We start from the raw sequence: 22,194 nt of genomic DNA on the forward strand, positions 1-22,194 counted from the left end.
GGATTGCACAGCGGAGAAGGTACGGTGGGATTCGAAATGGTCAGTGATCTGTTTGTTAACTTGGCTTTCGAAGACTTTAGATAGGCAGGGCAGGATGGACATAGGTCTGTAACAGTTTGGGTCTAGGGTGTCACACCCTTTGAAGAGGGGGACGACCGCTGCAGATTTCCAATCTTTAGGGATCTCAGACGATACGAAAGAGAGGTTGAACAGGTTGGTAATAGGGGTTGCAACAATGGCGGCGGATAGTTTTAGAAAGAGAGGGTCCAGATTGTCTAGCCCAGCTGATTTGTACTGGTCCAGGTTTTGCAGCTCTTTCAGAACATCTGCTATCTGGATATGGGTGAAGGAGAAGCTGGGGAGGTTTGGGCGAGTAGCTGCGGGGGGGGCGGAGCTGTTGGCCGGGGATGGAGTAGCCAGGAGGAAGACATGGCCAGCCGTTGAGAAATGCTTATTGAAATTTTCCATTATCATGGACTTATCAGTGGTGACTGTGTTACCTAGCCTCAGTGCAGTGGGCAGCTGGGAGGAGATGCTCTTGTTCTCCATGGACTTTACAGTGTCCCAAAACGTTTTGGAGTTAGAGCTACAGGATGCAAATTTCTGCTTGAAAAAGCTAGCCTTTGCTTTCCTGACTGACTACGTGTATTGGTTCCTGACTTCCCTGAACAGTTGCATATCGTGGGCACTATTTGATGCTATGGCAGTCCGCCACAGGATGTTTTTGTGCTGGTCAAGGGCAGTCAGGTCTGGAGTGAACCAAGGGCTATATCTGTTCTTAGTTCTGCATTTTTTGAACGGGGCGTGCTTATCTAAGATGGTGAGGAAATTACTTTTAAAGAATGACCAGGCATCCTCGACTGACGGGATGAGGTCAATATCCTTCCAGGATACCCGGTCTATAAGAAAGACCTGCTCGCAGAAGTGTTTTAGGGAGCGTTTGACAGTGATGAGCGGGGGTCGTTTGACCGCGGACCCATAGCGGATAGAGGCAATGAGGCAGTGATCGCTGAGACCCTGATTGAAAAAACAGCGGAGGTGTATTTGGAGGGCAAGTTGGTCAGGATAATGTCTATGAGGGTGCCCATGTTTACAGATTTAGGGTTGTACCTGGTGGGTTCCTTGATGATTTGTGTGAGATTGAAGGCACCTAGCTTAGATTGTAGGACTGCCGGGGTGTTAAGCATATCCCAGTTTAGGTCACCTAACAGAATGAACACTGAAACTAGATGGGGGAGATAAATTCACAAATGGTGTCCATGGCACAGCTGGGAGCGGAGGGGGGTCGATAGCAAGCGGCAACAGTGAGAGACTTATCTCTGGAGAGGTACATTTTTTTAATTAGAAGTTCAAACTGTTTGGGTATAGACCTGGAAAGTATGACAAAACTTTGCAGGCTCTCTCTGCAGTAGATTGCAACTCCTCCCCCTTTGGCTGTCTATCTTGACGGAAAATGTTGTGTGATGATAAGAGAGGTTGTATCTCTGGATAAGCTGGTTATAATGGGTGAGATCATCGCATGTGTGGGAGGTGGGACAAAGGAGGTATCAGAGGTATAATGAGTGGAACTAGGGTCTCCATTGTAAACTAAAACAATGATAACTAACCTAAACAACAGTATACAAGGCATATTGACATATGAGAGAGCCATACAGCGAGGTATAAAGTAATCACAGGTGTTGATTTGGAGAGCTAGCTAAGACAACAACAACAGCTAATCAGCTAAAACAACAACAGGTAAAATGGCGATGAATGTGCTGAGAGTCGGTTAACTACACACAGAGCCTGAGTTCGTGGCTGGGGCCGGAGATAAACAAACAAACAAAATAAATATATAAACAGATTGGAGTACCATGATTAATGGGCAGTCCAGCGGGCATCAGCTATGTAGCCATGTGATCATAGGGTCCAGTTGGCAGCAATAGATGAACAGGGAGGCAGCGGAGTAGTCGTTACTACGCTAGCACGCGGGTGACGCGGCGTTTAAAGTTTGTAGCCCAGGGCTAGTAGAAGCGTCTGCTCCGATGGAGGCTGGTTGAAGGCACAGCGGATGGAGTATTCGTCGGCAGACCTGTCGTGGTGGTGCGGCGGGCACCGTGTCGACTAAGGATCCAAGCCAGGTGGCAAAAGAGGTATTGTAGTTGTAGTAATTTAGTTTTCTATCCGGCAGATGCACCTGGCTCACGGCTAACTGGTGCTAGCTTCGGGGCAGAGGCGTTAGCCACTCAGTAGCAGCGGTGATCCGGTGCCAAGGTCCAGAGCTTACGGCAAGGATCGGGTGGAGTAGAGTGTTCTAGCCGTGTTTGGGTGGAGTCCGTGTGAACAACCGAGTAGGCTGGGAGGTGGGCCTCAGGGATAGCTTCGGTACTGGGTAAATTGGTGGGTGCTACATAGCTGTGAAGATGAGGAGAATGGACCAGGGATTACTGCAGGAATCCGGTGTTGTAGTGGAGAAACAGTCCGTTACTGGTAGGCTGGCGAGTATTATCCAGGCTAAAAAAAATATATATTTTTTATAAAGGGCTGGTACCTGTGCAAAAGGTAAAGGCCGCTAGCAGTGGCTAACAATTACTAATTAGCTTGTAGCTAATTAGCTGGTTAGCTTGTGATGTCTGGGGTTCTTGCTATCAGGTCTAAAAATGACAAATAATAGCGGTTCCGTATCACATTGGGTGAGGCAGGTTACCGGAAGGTATAATTGAACTAAAATGGAGAAGAGATTGAAAATAGAATTGAAATATATACAAAAAAAGATGAAAAAATACAGAAGTACACGAGAGGACGAACAAAACACGTCTGCACTGTTACGCCATTTTGGATACATGTTTTCCATACATACACACATTCCTCTCCCTCCCCCAATTGTCCTGTGTGACACTGCTGGGAGGTAGAGAGAGAGCGAGGAAGAAGGAAAGAAAGAGGGGGTGGTGAAAGATGGAAGTGTCTGGTGTAAGGGAAAAATATAAGGGGACGAGGGGGAAACATTGTGGATCATGAGTTTCCTAAAAGAAGGGTGATCATGTGTGTGTGCCTGACTGTCTGCGGAAGATGATGGATGGTTCAGCTCACTACCATGGAGAGGGAAAGAGAGGATGATTGTGAGAAAATGACTTGCATGTCCTGATAATGGATGGTGAAATAGGCCAGGTTATTTGTCTTTATTCCAGAGGCAATTTAATTTATTCTTCCTGAGTGTGGTGAGGCAAACCAACTGTGGGAAACACCAGCACACAACAACGGCTAATTAATTTGTATATGGAGTATCTGCCCTGGGGACGTCATTGACTCTGGGCTGGCTGCACTACTGTAGCACTGTCTGTGATGGCTTCATCAATCACTCAATTAGGAATTTCTTTAACACTCTCAAATGGAAACAAACAGGTCCATTGTCTTTGATTTAGGACTGTACAGGTACAGATGTAGGATCTTCATTTGTTCACCCTGTTGGAGGATAACTTGCAATGCAGGAAATGTAAACTGTGTAGTGTAGTCAAGGTTTAAAAAGGATTCTGAAGTTGGTAATTTCCACTTTGAAATTTACGAAAAATGTAGCAACCCCCACAAAAATGTCCATTCTAATCCACATAATAATTCACATTTCCTGTTGCTATATGATTAAATACCTGCTGTAGAAAAATGGCTCAAATTAAAGACATTACATTTTCAAGTAACCCCTATTTTTTAACACATGTCACAGGATCCCAATGTCATTGAGTGACTAATTGCTGTATTGATCAATGGGTGTTGTCTTTCACTTCACTGTCAAACCTTTCATTACTGTATAATATATCAATAAAGCAACATCTGATACATGGAATACTCTCCTAATGTGCGTGTGTTTATAGAACTACAATGAAGAGTTCCTAGCTAGAATTTCAAACAGTAGCTATGTTTCCATTAACTTGTCCAGTGATTTTTTGTTGTTGTTGACATTTATAAAATGTTCATAGAAAATAGGTTTGACAATTGTCTGCTATGGTGCGTTTCCATTTAACTGTCTTGTGTCAATAAAAACAGCTGGCCAAAATGACGTCACAGCTAAAAATAATCTACAGTGTTGATTACAAATGAAGTGCTTGATGTATTTCCATGACCTATTTAGGCAAATTGCCGATGAATAAATTGGTGACAGGCTGTATGCCCTCCCACCTATCTGTTTCATGTCTCAGGTAGCACACAAAAGCCAGCATGGAATGCAAGAATTTATTAATATTTACCATATTCTAATAATTCTTGTGTCAACGTATCGCCACGGTCTGTGCCATGGTGAAACTTGCACATCTGTAGATCTGAAATAATTGGATGGTGAAACATGCATTCAACCAACCACAAAAGTCAAAGCAAATAAGCCATATTTGAAAGTCAGGACAAGGATCCTGCAAAGATAGATTTAATAGGCAGTAGGCATTTCGAATTAAATGTGGAGTGCTGCTTCATCGTTACCTGTTGACATCACATGCCCTGTGTACTTTCAAAATTATTCGGCAAGCATTTATTAGAAAACCCCTTTTTCCGTCATAATTTGTCGCAATATATAAAGTTTATTGCTCGACCCCTGTCGAATGGATAAAAATGTTGTAGATCTTTACAATATTCCTCCTATCGCTGCTATTTCCATTAAGTGTCACAATTTATTTATTTTGGGCTTTTGTGATAGGAAACCTGCTTACAGTATTCAGATCTATATTTAAATAATTTGCAGGACTATAGCATGTATTTTCAAGGGCATGTCTTTAATTTAAATTCCTTCAATTGAACATCAGGAGCCATTATTTCAGTTTTGGAGCTGGATCTGAATTATACTCAATGCAGGTTGCAAAAAAAAGACTAGATTAGCAGCCTCCTATGTTCCTATCCAGACCTGCCAGTGTCCCATAGGGAGTGAGGTACAGGAGAGGTGCAGCTGTGGAAACAGATCGCCTGTCTGGAGCTGGGCCAACAGTGAGGAATGAAGGCAGGCCCCATACTCTTGTGGTCTCTCTCTCTCTTCTCCCTCCCAGTCATGACGCACCATATGCTTGGAGAGACACTCTCTCACACAATGTTATGGGAGCAGTGCAGCTACAGTATCAGGAGCCTTCATTTCAATTAGCCAGGGCAGCGGTTCCCAAACTTTTTATAGTCCCATACCCCTTCAAACATTCAACCTCCAGCTGCGTACCCCTCTAACACCATGGTCAGCGCACTCTCAAAATTAGTTTTTTTGCCATCATTGTAAGCCTGTAAGTCATTTTTTCCCGCACATCCTAGATTCAGATCATTCAGGTGAGGAAAAAACATCACCCAGAGAGGCCAGTCATGTGAGAAACTCGTCATCATGCAAGCGGTCAGACAAGTGAAAATGATGGTCTCTCAATTCAAAGAAACGTGTCAATACTTTGTCCCTTGATAACCAGTGCAGTATGTTGTAAAAAAGTTACATAGTCGCTGCCCATATCATTGCATAGTGCAGAAAATACACAAGAGTTCAGGAGCCTTGCTTTATCAAAGTTAACCATTTTCACTGTAGTGTCCAAAACGTCTTTCAAGCTGTCAAGCATTCCCTTGGTAGCAAGAGCCTCTCGGTGGATGGTGCAGTGTACCCAAGTTGCATCGGGAGCAGCGCGCGTTACCACTCCGCTATGTCTCCCTGTCATGGCTTTTGCGCCATCAGTACAGATACCAACATGAGCAGAAGCTATGTTTGGCTACATACGGACCGTTAGTGGAATTCCTACGAGAGAGTAATGGTTAATGTGATTGGATGTTAATTATTTGACTATGCTACCTGTATTTGACATTGTATTGTTATCTCGCTGAACACTAGATGGTTTAATTTTATTTTTGCCAGTGAAACAAGGCTACTCAGGCAAGAAAAAAAACTCACCCAAATGTATAGCACCGTTGGAAAATATAAATGGACTGTTTTTAAATGTGAATCACGTACCCCAAAGAGGGTGGCAGTTGAAGGTGGTTGAGGATGAAGTCAAAGCAATTACTTAAAAGGTTGAGAATGTGTATTTTCTCATATAACATGACAGTGTGACAGCACTGCAATTCACACATTGTAGCAACAAGGGCAATATGAGAAAATTCCACACAGACATTTCACACAGACATATGAAGACATTTCACACATTTTAGCAAGAATGGTAATATGAGGATGTTTCACACATTGTAGCAACAAGGGTAATATGAGGACATTGCACATGAATAGAGGCAGACATTTTTGCTGACCTTTTGACCTGACCAGGAAAAACAATGGTCTCAAGCGATAGACTGTAATGAGAGCCCAGTGTTTTTCCTGAACAGGTCACTCCTGGCTCCACACATTAAATACTGAAAACAATGATATTGTGACCAACGTCTCAGAGGAACTGTCTCTCTTCCTCTCTGTCTCTCCAGGTGCAAAAGCTTCCCAAACACATGCGGGAGGCCCAGATCTCCACCGAGCACACCCACCTCATCGCCGACCCAGTCAAGAAGCCCCGGCAACGCTATGTGCAGAAAGATGGCAAGTGCAACGTTCACCACGGAAACGTGCAGGAGACCTACCGTTACCTTAGCGACCTGTTCACCACCCTGGTAGACCTGCGCTGGCGCTTCAGCCTCTTCATCTTCACTCTGGTGTACGTGGTCAACTGGCTGTTCTTCGGCCTGCTGTGGTACATCATCGCCCTGATCCGAGGGGACCTGTGGCACAGCGACGAGGAGGGCTGGACCCCTTGCGTTGAGAACCTCAACAGCTTCGTTTCGGCCTTCCTCTTTTCCATCGAGACGGAGACCACCATCGGCTACGGCTACCGCGTCATCACAGAGAAGTGCCCTGAGGGCATCATCCTGCTGCTGATCCAGGCCATCCTGGGCTCCATCGTCAATGCCATGATGGTGGGCTGCATGTTCGTGAAGATCTCCCAGCCCAAAAACCGCGCTGAGACGCTCATGTTCTCCCACAAGGCAGTGATTTCTGTGCGGGACAACAAGCTGTGTCTCATGTTCAGAGTCGGGGACCTGCGCAACTCTCACATCGTGGAGGCCTCCATCCGGGCCAAGCTTATCCGCTCACAGCAGACCAAGGAGGGGGAGTTCATCCCTCTCAACCAGACGGACATCAACATCGGCTTCGACACAGGAGACGACCGGCTCTTCCTGGTCTCCCCACTCATAATCTCCCACGAGATCAACGAGAAGAGCCCCTTCTGGGAGCTGTCCCAGGCACAGATGGATAAGGAGGAGTTTGAGATTGTGGTCATCCTGGAGGGCATGGTCGAAGCTACGGGTACGTCCTCTTGAACCAAGGCTAATAGGTCACCAGAGTATAGGGCACCAGGTTAATGGTCACCTGAGTGAAGTTCACTAGTGTATTGGACCCCTAGCCCATAGACCCCTCATGAAGACCTGAAACAATTAGATAGTTATATAAGCAATATGGTAGTAGCGCCACGTTGTCTTCTGATAGGGTTGGTGGAATTGACCAATAATTTTGTATCTACACTAGTGCATTGGGGGTAGGGGACAGCTAAGTGTTGTTTCTGAATAGGGCCTTGGTCAGTTCCATTTCAACTCTTGTCTGTTCAGTAAATCCATTGTGGTTCTTCATATTCATTGATAATGTCATGTCTTTCATTCAACAAACCAGACAATTTCCAACCCATACAAACACAATTTCTAAAAGGTACCATATGGTTTGGATCTGCATATACAGTAATAAATATATTTACCAACTCAGGTAAATATGGCTGTCTAGTGTCATAAGAGACCATTTAAAAATTTAAAATATAGCTTTTTGAGAGCATAGGTTATTTCCTGTTACCATGACCAACTCTGTAATTTTCCACAAAGACAAATTACCCAAAAATTAACAGTGGGCAGGGTCTTTATTTGGAAGGTTGTTGCAGGTAGGCAAATGTTTCCACATCCATACTGAGGCCCGCATCTCCCCTATGTTGGTGCATCAGGGAGGCCTCTTTGAGATGTTTGTTTGTTAAAGGAAGGAGTGTTAGCCTCCCACGCTGGTCTGTGTATAGGGAGAGGTGTTGCGGTAATGAAAGAAACAGGTTGTTGAAGACAGTACTGGCCTGGCTAACATATACTCTTCTCTGGGATGTTACCACCAAAAACACAGAAGCAACTTTTTATACACGTCTGTAAAATAGCCTGGAAAGGGAGATTCAACTTTCTTTTTTTTTTACATTTAAATTCAAACTATAAAAAAACTGTCCCATGCCTAGTGAGTTGCATCCCAGAGACTTGAACTATTTGTACTCAAGAGATCCCCAGCTAGCTTCCTGGTAGCCTTGGAAGTCTTTGTATTGATTATTGAATGAGGAAATCTGCTTATTTATCACAGTAGCAGAGGGAATGACGACACTTGTACAGCCCTGGCCACACTCCACTGCTAATTCCTTATTTGCTCCTAATATGTTCCTGTGGTGAATTAGTCCACTCAGGTAAACACTGTATGTGCAAACCTTACACATTGTGTATCGGCCTTTGTTCAAGGACAGATTATAATGCAATAATCTAAATACAATGCATTATACATGTCACTTACATACTTCATTCGTAGGGTCATGATTTTTCTTCTTCCTAGTGAATATTAATGTTTTTAAGAAGAAAGGAGAAACAAGGCACTCTTCATGTAATTACAATGCCTTTAGTTGTATGGCATGTTCAATGGAACAAATGTTTAAAAACTAATTTAAGTGACGCATTTCGGCAGCATGGCCTTCATCAGGGAGTACAAAGATACAATGATGCAATTATTTCTTTGTGCTCCTTGAAGGCCTAGCCCAAAGGCAGGCAGATGGCGATATTGAGGAGCTTCATCTTACAGTCCAAAGGGAATGTATGCAGCCTGCTATACACTCGTATCCCCGTGGACCGGTTCGTACATAAAACATTCTCCATTCAGGCAGCAAATACGTCAATTTCCTCCTTAACTCGATTTAATGGCGAGAAGGTGGAGAAAAATGGAGAAAATATGCATACTTTCTTCATGAATCACCTTTTTCCACCACCATACTGGAGTGGCTCAGCCAATCAGGTTGCAGCAGTCTGTTGATTACCCTGAATACTGTACGCAATGTCATGAAGTAGCATTAGCAACCCTAGCATATTGGTGGGAAATTGTTTAGAATAGTCCGTTTGTAACTCCACTTACTACTTGTAGCGGTATAGTCTGTTTGTTTGAGTTGTTGGTTTTGGCTAGCTTATTGTTCCAGTCAGTAGCTAACTAACACTCACCCACGTGGCTGCTAGCGCCGTCATGGAAAGGGACATGAGAGAAGCTCTCTAATATTAGGTTTTTCTAAGTCCAGAGAACGCTCGAGAGCAGGCAACGTTGAAAAGTAATATTTAGACCTGTTTTACTTTTCTTTAATGGAGTTTTATAATATTCTAAAACAAGCAGACAACAAGAAAATTGTGTTTGAAAAATTGAACGTTTTAGCTGTGAGGCAATTGGGTAACCTAGGTAACCACAGGTTGTTTTCCCCACAGGCGAACGGGTCCACGACGTTCTATCTAATACCGACTGGGACTACTGCACATGCAGCAACTACCCTTCCTAAAATAATTGGGATTAAAATAAAACCTATATATTGGTAAGAGACCAAGAGAAAACCAAAATACTATTTAGACACTATTCATATATACACATATTAATATTCCTATATGCAGTACAGTTCAATTAGATCTTTAGAAAATGGAGAGGATCTGTGATACAAGATGTCTTTTTAATCCGTTTTTTTTAAGCATGCTTTTTGCCTGAGTAACCTCTGGTGACAGAGCATTACACGATAGCATGGCTCTATAAATAACTGGGTGACGCATTAAATCTGGTCAAAATCATTCATTTTGGTTTGGGTACCGTGAAGAAACCTATTGTGGCGTGTCTGGTGGGACATGTCTGTTTGAAGTGTATGCAGGCAGCCTAGTGGTTAAGCGGTTTGGGCCAGTAACTGAATAGTTAATGGTTTGAATCCCTGAGCTGACTAGGTAAAAAATGTGTTGATGTGCCCTTGAGCAAGGCACTTAACCCTAATTGCTCCTGTAAGATGCTCTGGATAAGAGTGTCTGCTAAATGACTAAAATGTATGTAAACAGATTATACAAGCGCGTAGGCATTTTTAATATACAAATATTTCACAAAAAGAGAAGTAGTCAATCTTTCCTCAACCAGGAAAGACTATCATGCATGGTGTTGATGTTAGTTTTGTGTGTGCAGTTAAGGACAAAGCATTTTGAGCCAGCTGCAGCTTTGGTAGGTCTATCTTTGTCGCACCTGACCATATTACCAGACAGTAATCAAGATGGACAAGACCAGAGCCTGAACCAGCAGTACAGTTGATCTTTGTGTCAAAAACGCAGAACATCTTTTTATAACAGAAATATTTCTCCCCATCATGTAAATGCAGTTTAAATGCAGTGACTACAAGAAAAACACAGCAGCATAATTAGGAATATTTTAATCGGTGGACAGAGAATTTTCTGTCTGCGTTTTAACCACCCCTGTTTTTAAAATACAGACATCACCAACCACTAATTTGATCTGTCACTGCCTTTCATACATCTGAACATTTCTGCTCTATTTTTGGGGGGATTTATTTAATTTGTATTTTCATACCACCAGTGGTCAACCATCACACTCACACTGTGCCTCATGTCTAGACACAGGCATTAAATCGCATCACTTTCCTCTTGACCAGTAAGAGCATGGCAGACTGGACCGTGTCGTCATGGCAATCACTGATCATTGAGTAATTCTGACCCTTCCCCCACTATGTCATGATAAAGTTTTTTTTAGCAATCACACGTTTTTCTCACAGGAATTAACAGAAGGACATCTCCTGACCTGGGAATTGTGGCCTTCATTAAATGTTGTTAATCTGCAGGAGAGGAAATCAAAGCTACGGGGGGATATGGTCGGCTCTTGCTAATGACATTGATTTTGTGGACTTTGTGTAAATTGCATCTGTACTGCATCTGACAAACGGCCCAAGTGATCAGTCATCTTGGTATTGGCTAACACCAGAGAAAGCATAGGTCTACAACTCTTACTGTTGGATCGAAGCCCACAGTACCTAAATTGGGTAATGATGGCTCACTTTTTTTGCATTACTCAGAGTTAACAACCAGTGGATTTATTATAAGGTCAAAGACACCATTACAGTAACCTCATTGGTGCAGCAACTTTTGAATTGATGTCATTACAAAGGTTTGTTAGCCTACTTTGTTATGGCTAGATAGATTCTATATGGGGTACATCATCTTCTGCAGTGATAAATTACGAGGCTTAGTTAACGTGCTGTTGACAGACAGTAAGGATTTCAGACTAATAGTGGAATCATCTGGATGGTTAGTGGGATCCATTCCTATAGCCAAGCAGATGATTTGCTAAACAGCCACCAATGCAAAACACATCTCCATCTCTTGAGGTACAGTAAACTGCACATTTTGTGTACATTTTTTGCCGTGTGGACATTTATAGCCCTTCAACAAGCATCTGATTGCATAAGCATAATATCATTGACAAAAATAAAATCTGACGTTTGCTGCTGCTGTCAACAGAGCCTATCATATAAACACTCGTACACATAATCTATAAGGTATGAGCCGCCTGCAGTTAGAATGCTACAGCATTCTGAATTCTGACAGAGACAACATATTAAGAGGAGATGAGGGATTGGAACAGCTTCAATTTCATGCTAATGACCTTACCACCCTGTAGATTGGACATAAACACCAAGTCAGCAGCTTATATCACTGACAACTTTAATTTCTCGCTCACCTTGAGCATTTCAGATAATTAGAAAACAAAGAATATTATGTCAATGTCTTTGTCATTGCAACAGTAACAGATATAAAGTGAATACATCAAATAGTCTTGTACGATACTCTGATTATCATTCTCAAAGCACATGCATTATTAAAATGTCCATACACTATTTATTACAACCTGCTTCAAATGCAATATCACAAATGAACATCTTATGAGACCCTCTACATTTAAAATTCAAGCCAAGCTAAGCTAATAACCATTTTAATCCTCCCTGACAAACTGAACAGAAAACACACGTCAGCAAGTATTGCAATGCACAAGAGAAAACAAGGTGTTCTGTGTCCCCATACAGCCTGCATTGTGTTACCAGCTGTCATCGTGTGTGTGTGTGTGTGTGTGTGTGTGCCACTGGTGTTCCAGACACCCCAGCAAGCTCTGTCGGTGAACAAATGCCATTGGCTAAGGCTAGGACAGCTCCAGTGCAATGAGTGGAGCTTACTCAGGTGTTCAAAAGTGCATATTAGACCAAGAGCCTAATGATTCTTAGGTTTTTTTTATTCTTAAGTTTAGATAACAATCTCTCCACAGAAGTTACAGGGATGATAAAAACAGCTTGACTGCCGTAGCAACATCAGGGAAACTGGGCAGAAGAGAGCTTCAAATACAGCAGTTCTACAACATCTTTAATTGAGCCTCACATTCGCCTTAATTGCTGGTCTCAATATGTTACGGAAAGAGATTAACTGTATAGGAAGCTCTGGGGACAGGTTGTCTGGACTTGACAGCTGATAAATTAGCAAATGCAAACAGATTATCATATTTAGCAGATAACAGTTCTTTAGGACTTGAACAAAAAAAGCGGTTTGTGATTTCGTTCATACTGGTGAACCGGCATTTGAATTGTGTGGTTGCAATGTCAACAGTCACTCCAAACATTTTCACACAAAAAAAGCAGGACATCGGGAGACCTCTCAAGTGGGATTTAACTTAATTGAATTTGCCTTGAATATTTCAGTCCATTTGTGTAGGCTAGATATTCCCAAACTGGGGTATGCGTACCCCAGTGCTGTCGGGGGTACGCCAAATAAAAATGTGATAAATGTTTTTTTTATTTTTAATCTACACATTTTCAAACAGTCCATTTATATTTTCCAATGAGGTTAATTTCTCGCCTGACTAGCCTCGTTTCCCTGCCCCCCCCCCCCCCCAATCAACCATCTAGTGTTCAGCGAGATAACAACACAATGTCAAATATAGGTAACCTAGTCAAATAATGAACATCCAATCGCATCAACCGTTACTCCCTCGCGGGAATTCCACTAACGGTCCGTATCTAGCCAAACGTAGCTGCTGCTTATTCCATTTGCTCAAAAATTGATTAATTGTTCAAAAAAAGTAAGGCCCACGTCTGTAGAGACACATACCAGCTCTACTGGTAGTATTGCTACTACTGGTAGTACTACACCTGCACCTGTCGATGACACAAGTTGTACTGCTTCCAAAAGCACATCCAATGCTAGCATCAGTAACTCTACATTTGTTGTTAGCCCAGCTAGCATGGACACTGACATTTGTGAATCTGATGCAGCCGAAGAGCTACTGCCCCCTTATCCGGGAAAGCACCGAACAACAGACAGGGATGTTGGACAATCGAAGAAGCGCAAATATGATGAGAACTACATTGATTTGGGGTTCACTTATATTGGGAGTAGTGCCATTCCTCAACCCCAGTGTGTTATATGTGCAAAAGTACTCTCTCACATATCAATGAAACCTTCACCATTGCGCAGACATTTAGAAACAAAACATGCCAATTTGAAAATAAGCCACGGGAGATTTTTGAGCGAGAATTAAAATGACCTTTGAGTAGTAAGACATGTATAAAAGCAGCAGATACCATTAATTAGAAGGGGCTAGAAGCGTCTTATATGGTGAGCTACCGAGTGGCTAGGACAGGCAACCCCATACTATTGTGGAGAACTTAATTCTTCCTGCTGCCGCGGATATGGCTGGGACAATGCTGGGGGAAAAGTCCCAAAAAACTATACAGACAATGACTTAATTAAACAACATTGTTTCACAATGCATCAGTGACATGGCAGTAGATGTTTTGAAACAATTACTGCTACGCATACAAGCCAGTGAATTCTATGCGTTACAGCTGGATGAGTCAACAGACGTGGCGGGCCTGGCACAGCTCCTGGTATATGTCCGTTATGTTCATGGGGGGTCAAATAAGGAAGACATCCTCTTCTGCAAACCACTGGAAACCAGGACAACAGGAGAGGATAATTTTAAAGTACTGAATGCTTTGTGACATCAAATGGACTTTGGTGGTCAAGATGTGTTGGTATCTGTACTGATGGTGCAAAAGCCATGACAGGGAGACATAGTGGAGTGGTAACACACGTGCAAGCAGTGGCTCCGGACACCACTTGGGTACACTGCAGCATCCACCAAGAGGCTCTGGCAGCCAAGGGAATGCTTGACAGCTTGAAAGACGTTTTGGACACCACAGTGAAAATGGTTAACTTTGTTAAAGCAAGGTCCCTGAACTCTTGTGTATTTTCTGCGCTATGCAATGACATGGACAGCGACCATTTAACTCTTTTAAAACATACAAAAGTGTGCTGGTTATCAAGGGACAAAGTATTGACATGTTTCTTTGAATTGAGAGACGAGCTTAAAGTTTTCTTTACTGACCATAATTTTCACTTGTCTGACCGCTTGCATGATGACGATCATGATCTGAATCTGAATCTAGAATTACAGGGAATCTCCGCAACTATATTCAATGTGTGGGACAAAATGAAGGCTATGATTAAGAAATTGGAATGTTTCTCTGTCTACATTAACAAGGACAACACACAGGTCTTTACATCATTGTATGATCTTTTTGTGCAAATGAACTTAAGCTTACGGACAATGTCAAATGTTATATAGCGAAGCACCTGAGTGAGTTGGGTGTGCAATTACGCAGGTACTTTCCCGAAACGGATGACACAAACAACTGAATTCGTTATCCCTTTCATGCCCTGCCTCCAGCACACTTACCAATATCTGAATAAGAGAGCCTCATCGAAATTGCAACAAGCAGTTATTTGAAAATGTAATTTAAATCAGAAGCCACTGCCAGATTTCTGGATTGGGTTGCACTCAAGAGTATCCTGCCTTGGGAAGACACTGATACCCTTTGCAACCACGTACCTACAGTACCGTTAAAAAGTCTGGGGTGACTTAGAAATGTGCTTGTTTTTGAAAGAAAACACATTTTTTGTCCATTAAAATAACATCAAATTGATCAGAAATACAGTGTAGACATTGTTAATGTTGTAAATGACTATTGTAGCTGTAGCTTTTTAATGGAATATCTACATAGGAATACAGAGGCCCATCATCAGCAACCATCACTCCTGTGTTCCAATGGCACGTTGTGTTAGCTAATCCAAGTTTATCCTTTTAAAAGGCTAATTGATCATTAGAAAACCCTTTTGCAGTTATGTTAGCACAGCTGAAAACTGCAAAATTATTGATTATTATGATATTATTATTTGTTCCCTGGTCCTATAAGAGCTCTTTGTCACTTCCCATGAGCCGGGTTGTGACAAAAACTCACACTCATGCTTATGTTTAATAAATGTAGCGTATATTGTGTGGCGGGCTTACAATGATGGCAAAAAACAATATTTGAGAGAGCGCTGACTCTGGTGCTAGACGGGTACGCAGCTGGAGGTTGAATGTTTGAAGGGATACGGGATTATAAAAAGTTTGGGAACCACTGGTGTAGGCTATAAGCCAGAGAAACTCACAGAGCTCAAGCCGACTACTTTTTTCCACACTGTTAGGCTATTTGATGTGTAATTTTTATAAAAAGTTTATAAGTAGCAACTAATTACGATATATAGATATAGATAGTACACTGCATAATGAAACAATCCCTTCTAAGCTAGGGTTTTGAGGATGGACTGACTGTATTCTTTGGCATTAATAGACTTTGCGGGGATCCAGAGAAACTGTGTTACCTAGTGGTGTGTGTGCGGGCATGCGTACGAGCGTTCCATTGTGTCAGTTGAACTCACTGTCAGGCAGCACACACACAGCTCTCTAGATAGAAATAGCCAGCGGAACCCTGATGTTGAGGTGCTGGCTGGTGTTCTTAAGGGGCCAGAAACACGTTCCGGTGTTCTATTGACTCTCAGGATTAAGAGGGATCCAGGTCCCGTATGTGAGTGAATAGGCTCTGTTGTGCTGCTGCTGGATGCTAAATGAATGATGCAGAGGGATGACATCCCTCTCCCACACATGCCTTGTCAAGTTTGATGGCCCTGAGAAGTGACTGTGGATGGGGATGGAGGGGAGGGGTGGGTAGAGACCACCGTGGCGTAGTGTTATAAATGCCCATGGATTATTCCAATCCCAACTTTGAGAAGAGCTGTAGAGAAATGGTGGTGAACAACATGCGACAGCCTTGCAAAAGTTTTCTTCCCCCTTTGTGTTTTTCCTATTTCGTTGCATTACAACCTGTAATTTAAATGGATTTTTATTTGGATTTCATGTAATGGACATACACAAAATAATCCAAATTGGTGAAGTGAAATTTAAAAAACAACTTCTTTCAAAAAATTGTACAAAATTAAAAACTGAAAAGTGGTGCATGCGTATGTATTCACCCCCTTTGCTACGAAAACCCTAAATAAGATCTGGTGCAACCAATTACATTCAGAAGACACATAATTGGTTAAATAAAGTCCACCTGTGTGCAATCTAAGTGTCACATGATCTCAGTATATATACACCTGTTCTGAAAGGCCCCAGATTCTGCAACACCACTAAGCAAGGGGTACCACCAAGCAAGTGGCACCATGAAGACCAATGAGCTCTCCAAACAGGTCAAGGACAAAGATGTGGAGAAGTACAGATCAGGGTTGGGTTATAAAAAAAACACCCCATCGAGCACCATTAAATCCATTATTAAAAAGTGGAAAGAATATAGCACCAGAACAAACCTGCCAAGAGAGGGCCGCCCACCAAAATTCAGGCAAGGAGGGAATTAATCAGAGAGGCAACAAAGAGACCAAAGATAACCCTGAACGAGCTGCAATGCTCCACAGCGGAGATTTGAGTATCTGTTCATAGGACCACTTTAAGCTGTACACTCCACAGAGCTGGGCTTTACGGAAGAGTGTCCGGAAAAAAAGTAATTGCTTAAAGAAAAAAATAGGCAAACACTTTTGGTGTTCGCCAAAAGGCATGTACGAGACTTGAGTTTTGAGACTGGGATGGAGGTTCACCTTCCAGCAGGACAATGACCCTAAGCATACTGCTAAAGCAACACTTGAGTGGTTTAAGGGGAAACATTTAAATGTCTTGGAATGGCCTAGTCAAAACCCATACCGAGAATCTGTGGTATTGACTTAAAGATTGCTTACACCAGCCGAACCCATCCAACTTGAAGGAGCTGGAGCAGTTATGCCTAATTCCAGGTTGCCATGGGGGGTGAATACTTTTGCAAGCCACTGTATAAGCACTGGTTTACTTTTTGTGTATTAGTAGCTTTTTGAGTTACTACACCCAAAGACCCGAGTCATAAAATAACTTCCTGCAGTGTTTCTTGTTGCCTATATGCACTGCTGTTGTTTTTAATGTTCTCGGAAGAGTTGGGGGATGAGACAGTTTCACCTTATTTATAGACCAAATATTCCTGTTTTATTCCATTTACTGACATTTCTGTTGTTGTGTAAACGCTGAAATCTATATAAAGATGTCCTTGGGTATGCTTCCCTTTAAATGAGAGAATTAACTTAGTCCTATGTATAATGATAGGGAAGGATGGTAGGGAGAGAGATAAATACATTTTGTCTGTTTACTGAACATTCTTCTCCAATATCCCTCTTGCTCACTGTGTGATTTCAAAGAAGAGCGTGTCAAACATAAAACAGAATGACTAACTGATTCATGAATGTGTTAAATATAGAATCCTGTTTTGTATTATGTAACATTTATATGATAATCTAACCACATATACTGTAGCCTGAATACATTTATATAATGCACACTGAGCCCACATGTAATGCATATGTTAACCTAGATGTTGGTATTGTATAGAAAACATATATTGTACATTTATAAAGTGGATTTATTGCTTAATTTGAAACATGAACAAACACTGGTTGCAGTCAACCAACCACGTCTCAGAATATTTCATATTATTCTGTCAGTAAATCTGAGATATCCATTTAGTATGATATGTTAATTTTGGATGGTATGTATTAATTTGTGGCTGTCCATCACCCATTTCATATGATATTTCACAATTCGTATTATATGTTACGAATTTACTAAACATATAATATGTTATGAATAAACTAAACGTATAATATGTTACGAATTTACTAAACGTGCAATATGTTACGATTTTGCAAAACGTACGTTATGTTAAGAATTCTAGCTAGGTGGCTAGGTGGCTAACTTTAGCAACCTTTGAGTTGCTAGACATTCATGTAGTACGCCCACCAATCCACCCCGACCAACCACCCTGCTGTTATTTTTGTCTTAAGTAGCCATCTGTCTTATGGAACCATACCAAACGTAACATATCATACTAATTTGGTGTCCCAGATTTGTACTCATTTGGTATCCCGGTTTATGTTTACTATGTTACGTCTAGTCTATGAGACCAGGCTGAGTCAAAAGGATCATACCACATCTTTCTCTCTCTTCCCATATAATAGATAGTGTTTGTGTCTTCTTCCCACCCAGAGTAATGGATTTACTATGCCCTGATGTAATCACAGCAGGAGAGTAGCAGGCTGCTGTAGATGCTGTTATTTAGCTATAGATCACAGCAGATAGGTGGGTCTGTGTTTTCCGCAAAACAAACCAAAGGATGTTTATTCAGTGATTCACCAATAAAAACAATCCTATGCTAGAAGCAGTTGGCTTCGCAGATCAATTGATTATGTATCAAGGATGCTGGGTGCTGTCAATTACAATAAGGACCCTCCAGTATTCTGCCCTAGCAAGCAAAAGAGCAACTAATTGACCGGAACTGAGAATGGCTTCAAAGGGTTTTTATTGTCAAACCAAATGAGTTGTAGGTAGATCACTGTAAATGTGGTTATTTGTTGTCTTACTAACAGGTTATTTTTTTTATTCATATTGACCCTGACATGACCTTTGACCCTAAACGGAAGTTCCTGAATTCTTGCTTGGCACACCTACTGGAATACATTTCCATTACAATTTATTATTGCACAAACTTGTGTTCATAGATTTATTTATATGTGGTTGTCAGTTTCATATAGTTTGATACTTGTATTAGCAAAGAACAATCAGTAATACCAAGGTAAACCGTAGACACTGCAACCCAAAGCTAAAAGATCAAAGTTATTAACTAAGGTAAGTGAAGGCAGTTACTGTTTTTTCCTTTGTTTTCACTGTAACTTTTTTGCAGCTACTGCAAACATGACCTCCCATTTTCTCCATAACACAAAACGATTGAGGCGGGATATACTGTCTGTTCACATGATAAAGCAGGTGTTAAATGTAATTCACACATTTTTGACCAAATGTGCAGTTACTGCCCTTTTGCTTGCTAGGGCAGTATAGTCTACATACTCAATGTGGATAGATATTCCCCATTTATTATGTTGGACACTACAGCGAGGGCTGTATGGTTAGTGACATCTAATGTGTGTGTGTGAACATGTGTGTGAACATGTGTGCGTGCCTGTGTGTTAACAGGGATGACCTGCCAGGCACGGAGCTCTTATCTGGACAAAGAGGTGTTGTGGGGCTGGCGTTTCACCCCGGTCCTGTCTCTGGAGAAGGGCTTCTACGAGGTGGACTACAACAGCTTCCACGACATCTACGAGACCAACACACCGTCGTGCAGCGCTAAAGAGCTAGCCGCTACGCTGCGAGAGGGCCAGCTGCTCCCCACGCTCTCTCTGCTGACGCCCGAGCTCCCCAAACCCTACACCCTGGAGCCCATATCCACCCACAACCCTCTCTCCAAAGAGGTGGACAAGGGGGAGGAGGGGGAGAAGGGGGAGATCAACGGCTCAGCTGCAGCTCTGAAAGACCAGCCCGGACTGGACTGACTACTTCAGATAAGCCAAACCAGAGACAAAGTTACTAAAGACTATGCTTAATTTAGTCAATGGCCAGCTTGTTCCATTGCATTGCTTGGAGATCAAAGATCCCCCGCCCCATGCAATACTTCTCTAGTGTCTATAGTATATATAGTATATATTTGTTTTGTAGACACAAATACACACAGACACACACACACATACTTACTCCAGATTGGTCGTATTGTCTTTATATATTTGAGGCGACCACATATATTTCCATTACACTAGTAATAGCTCAAGTGATATACTGTAACCTGATGTGGAACAAGTAGCCATGATGAATGAATATCACATCTTACAAATGATCCAATAACCTAATTTTAGAGGTTGTTGATTCTGCTGATCGAGTATTGATTCCATCTCTTGGCTAATATCTCCCCACGTTGCTCCCTGCTGCTCCTAACACAATGACAGAATATGTGCCGACCAGATCATTATCTTCAATCCCATCACGCTTTGTTATTACTCCACTACGGAAACTCTTAATTGAAGGCAATATGTACACAGCCGCGCTTTAACCCTCCTTCATTCCTGTAGGCAGGAAGTGGAGCTCAGCTCAGTTCAGCCCGTAGCTATAGATCAAGCTCTGTCTCTTTGTATTGGGTACGATCATCTCTGTTACGCATTTTGTCCAATCACCCGTTGCGTTTCCACTGTCATGCTTAATCACATTACGTGTGAGGAATATATTAGAGCAAAACACAGGGCCCAGAGAGTTCCTCAGTATTGGAACCAGAGGAACGGGCAGTACCTCATTTTGATACTCATGATACATAAGCACAAGTCCTGTGACCCTGATATGCCCCCCTTTCCTCCATCTCTGTCCCCCCTCCTGGTGCATATTTTAGTGCATGGTGTTATGTATAGGCTTCTGATGATACAAGCAGGTTTATAATGATGTCTACGCCCATGAGTGTTTCTTCCCTGCACTGTGACATAATACAAGCTATTAGTGCTATTCCTCTTCTTTAACCTTTGGTTAGTTCTCTTTATATCAAAAAACAATAAAACTATTATTCGAGTACACAAATTTAGCAGATGTCCAGATTCAGTTCTATTCTACCCATAGTCCTGGTCTGGACTCAGCTAGCTCCTGTTGTCTCTGCTTGAGAGAGTGTATGACCCTGTCACTTGTACCGTGTGTCACATTTTCTACAGTTGTATTTTGAGGATGTGTGTGACAGAGCTTGCATGATAATGAACTGTCCCCTCGACATAGCAAGTTTAATACACTGCTAATAATACAGGGTATTTTCTAGGCATGCAAATTGCAAATAACATTTTTTACAGATATTGACAACCAATACGTTGATGATAGCTAAGATGACAAATCTCTTAAACGTTAACACTTCTCCCCCCTTCTATAACAATTATTTGCATTTTTCTGGACACTTGTCCCAACAATGTATTTTATTTCACTGTGACATTGTAGCATCATATTTATGCCATTTACATAAAGATCATTTATCATTAGAGAAAAAAAACTGCTCCCATAGCTGGAATGTCATCTGTTTTCTGTGTGTTCTTATGGGAATAAACCTAATATGGCCAAAAGCACATTACAGTATGTTTCTGTTAGAGAACCATGTGTGTGTGTTTGCATGCTTGTGTGCATGTTTATGTGGGTATCTGTGTCCGCCTGTCTGTGCACACGTGTGTGTGCGTTTGTTAGTGTGTTAATTTAGTCCTCTGTAAGTATGTGTGGTTAGGAGTTATTCCCCTCACAGAGAGAGAGAGCTACAGTGGCTTGTGAAACTATTCACTCCCTTGGCATTTTTCTTATTTTGTTGCCTTACAACCTGGAATTAAAATGTCTTTTTTTGGGGGGGGTGGTTTGTATCATTTGATTTACACAACATGCCTACCACTTTGCAGATGCAACATGTTTTTTTATTGCAAAACAAACAAGAAATAAGACCAAAAAAAACTGAACTTGAGCGTGCATAACTATTCACAAAGCCAATACTTTGTAGAACCACCTTATGCAGCAATTACAGCTGCAAGTCTCTTGGGGTATGTCTCTATAAGCTTGGCACATTTAGCCACTTGGATTTTTGTCCATTCTTCAAATCAAGACTGCTCCAGCACCTTCAAGTTGGATGGGTTCTGCTGGTGTACAGCAATCTTTAAGTCATACCACAGATTCTCAATTGGATTGAGGTCTGGGCTTGGACTAGGCCATTCCAAGACATTTAAATGTTTCCTCTTAAACCACTCAAGTGTTGCTTTAGCAGTAGGCTTAGGGTCATTGTCCTGCTGGAAGGTGAAACTCCATCCCAGTCTCAAATCTCTGGAAGA

General features: G+C 41.9%; 1 protein-coding gene across 1 annotated transcript in view; it reads left to right on the plus strand.

The window, feature by feature from the left end:
* The window catches only part of kcnj5 (potassium inwardly rectifying channel subfamily J member 5), a 35,912-nt gene extending 14,245 nt beyond the window's left edge, over positions 1-21,667 (plus strand). Inside the window, exons 3-4 of the mRNA XM_020503404.2 lie at positions 6,385-7,258; positions 19,505-21,667. Coding sequence (XP_020358993.1) covers positions 6,385-7,258; positions 19,505-19,863 — 1,233 coding nt within the window. The 3' untranslated portion in view covers positions 19,864-21,667. The remainder of the gene's footprint in view (positions 1-6,384; positions 7,259-19,504) is intronic.
* Positions 21,668-22,194: the final 527 nt, after the last annotated feature.

The sequence above is a fragment of the Oncorhynchus kisutch genome, linkage group LG15 (genome assembly GCF_002021735.2).
Source record: "Oncorhynchus kisutch isolate 150728-3 linkage group LG15, Okis_V2, whole genome shotgun sequence".
NCBI lineage: Eukaryota > Metazoa > Chordata > Actinopteri > Salmoniformes > Salmonidae > Oncorhynchus > Oncorhynchus kisutch.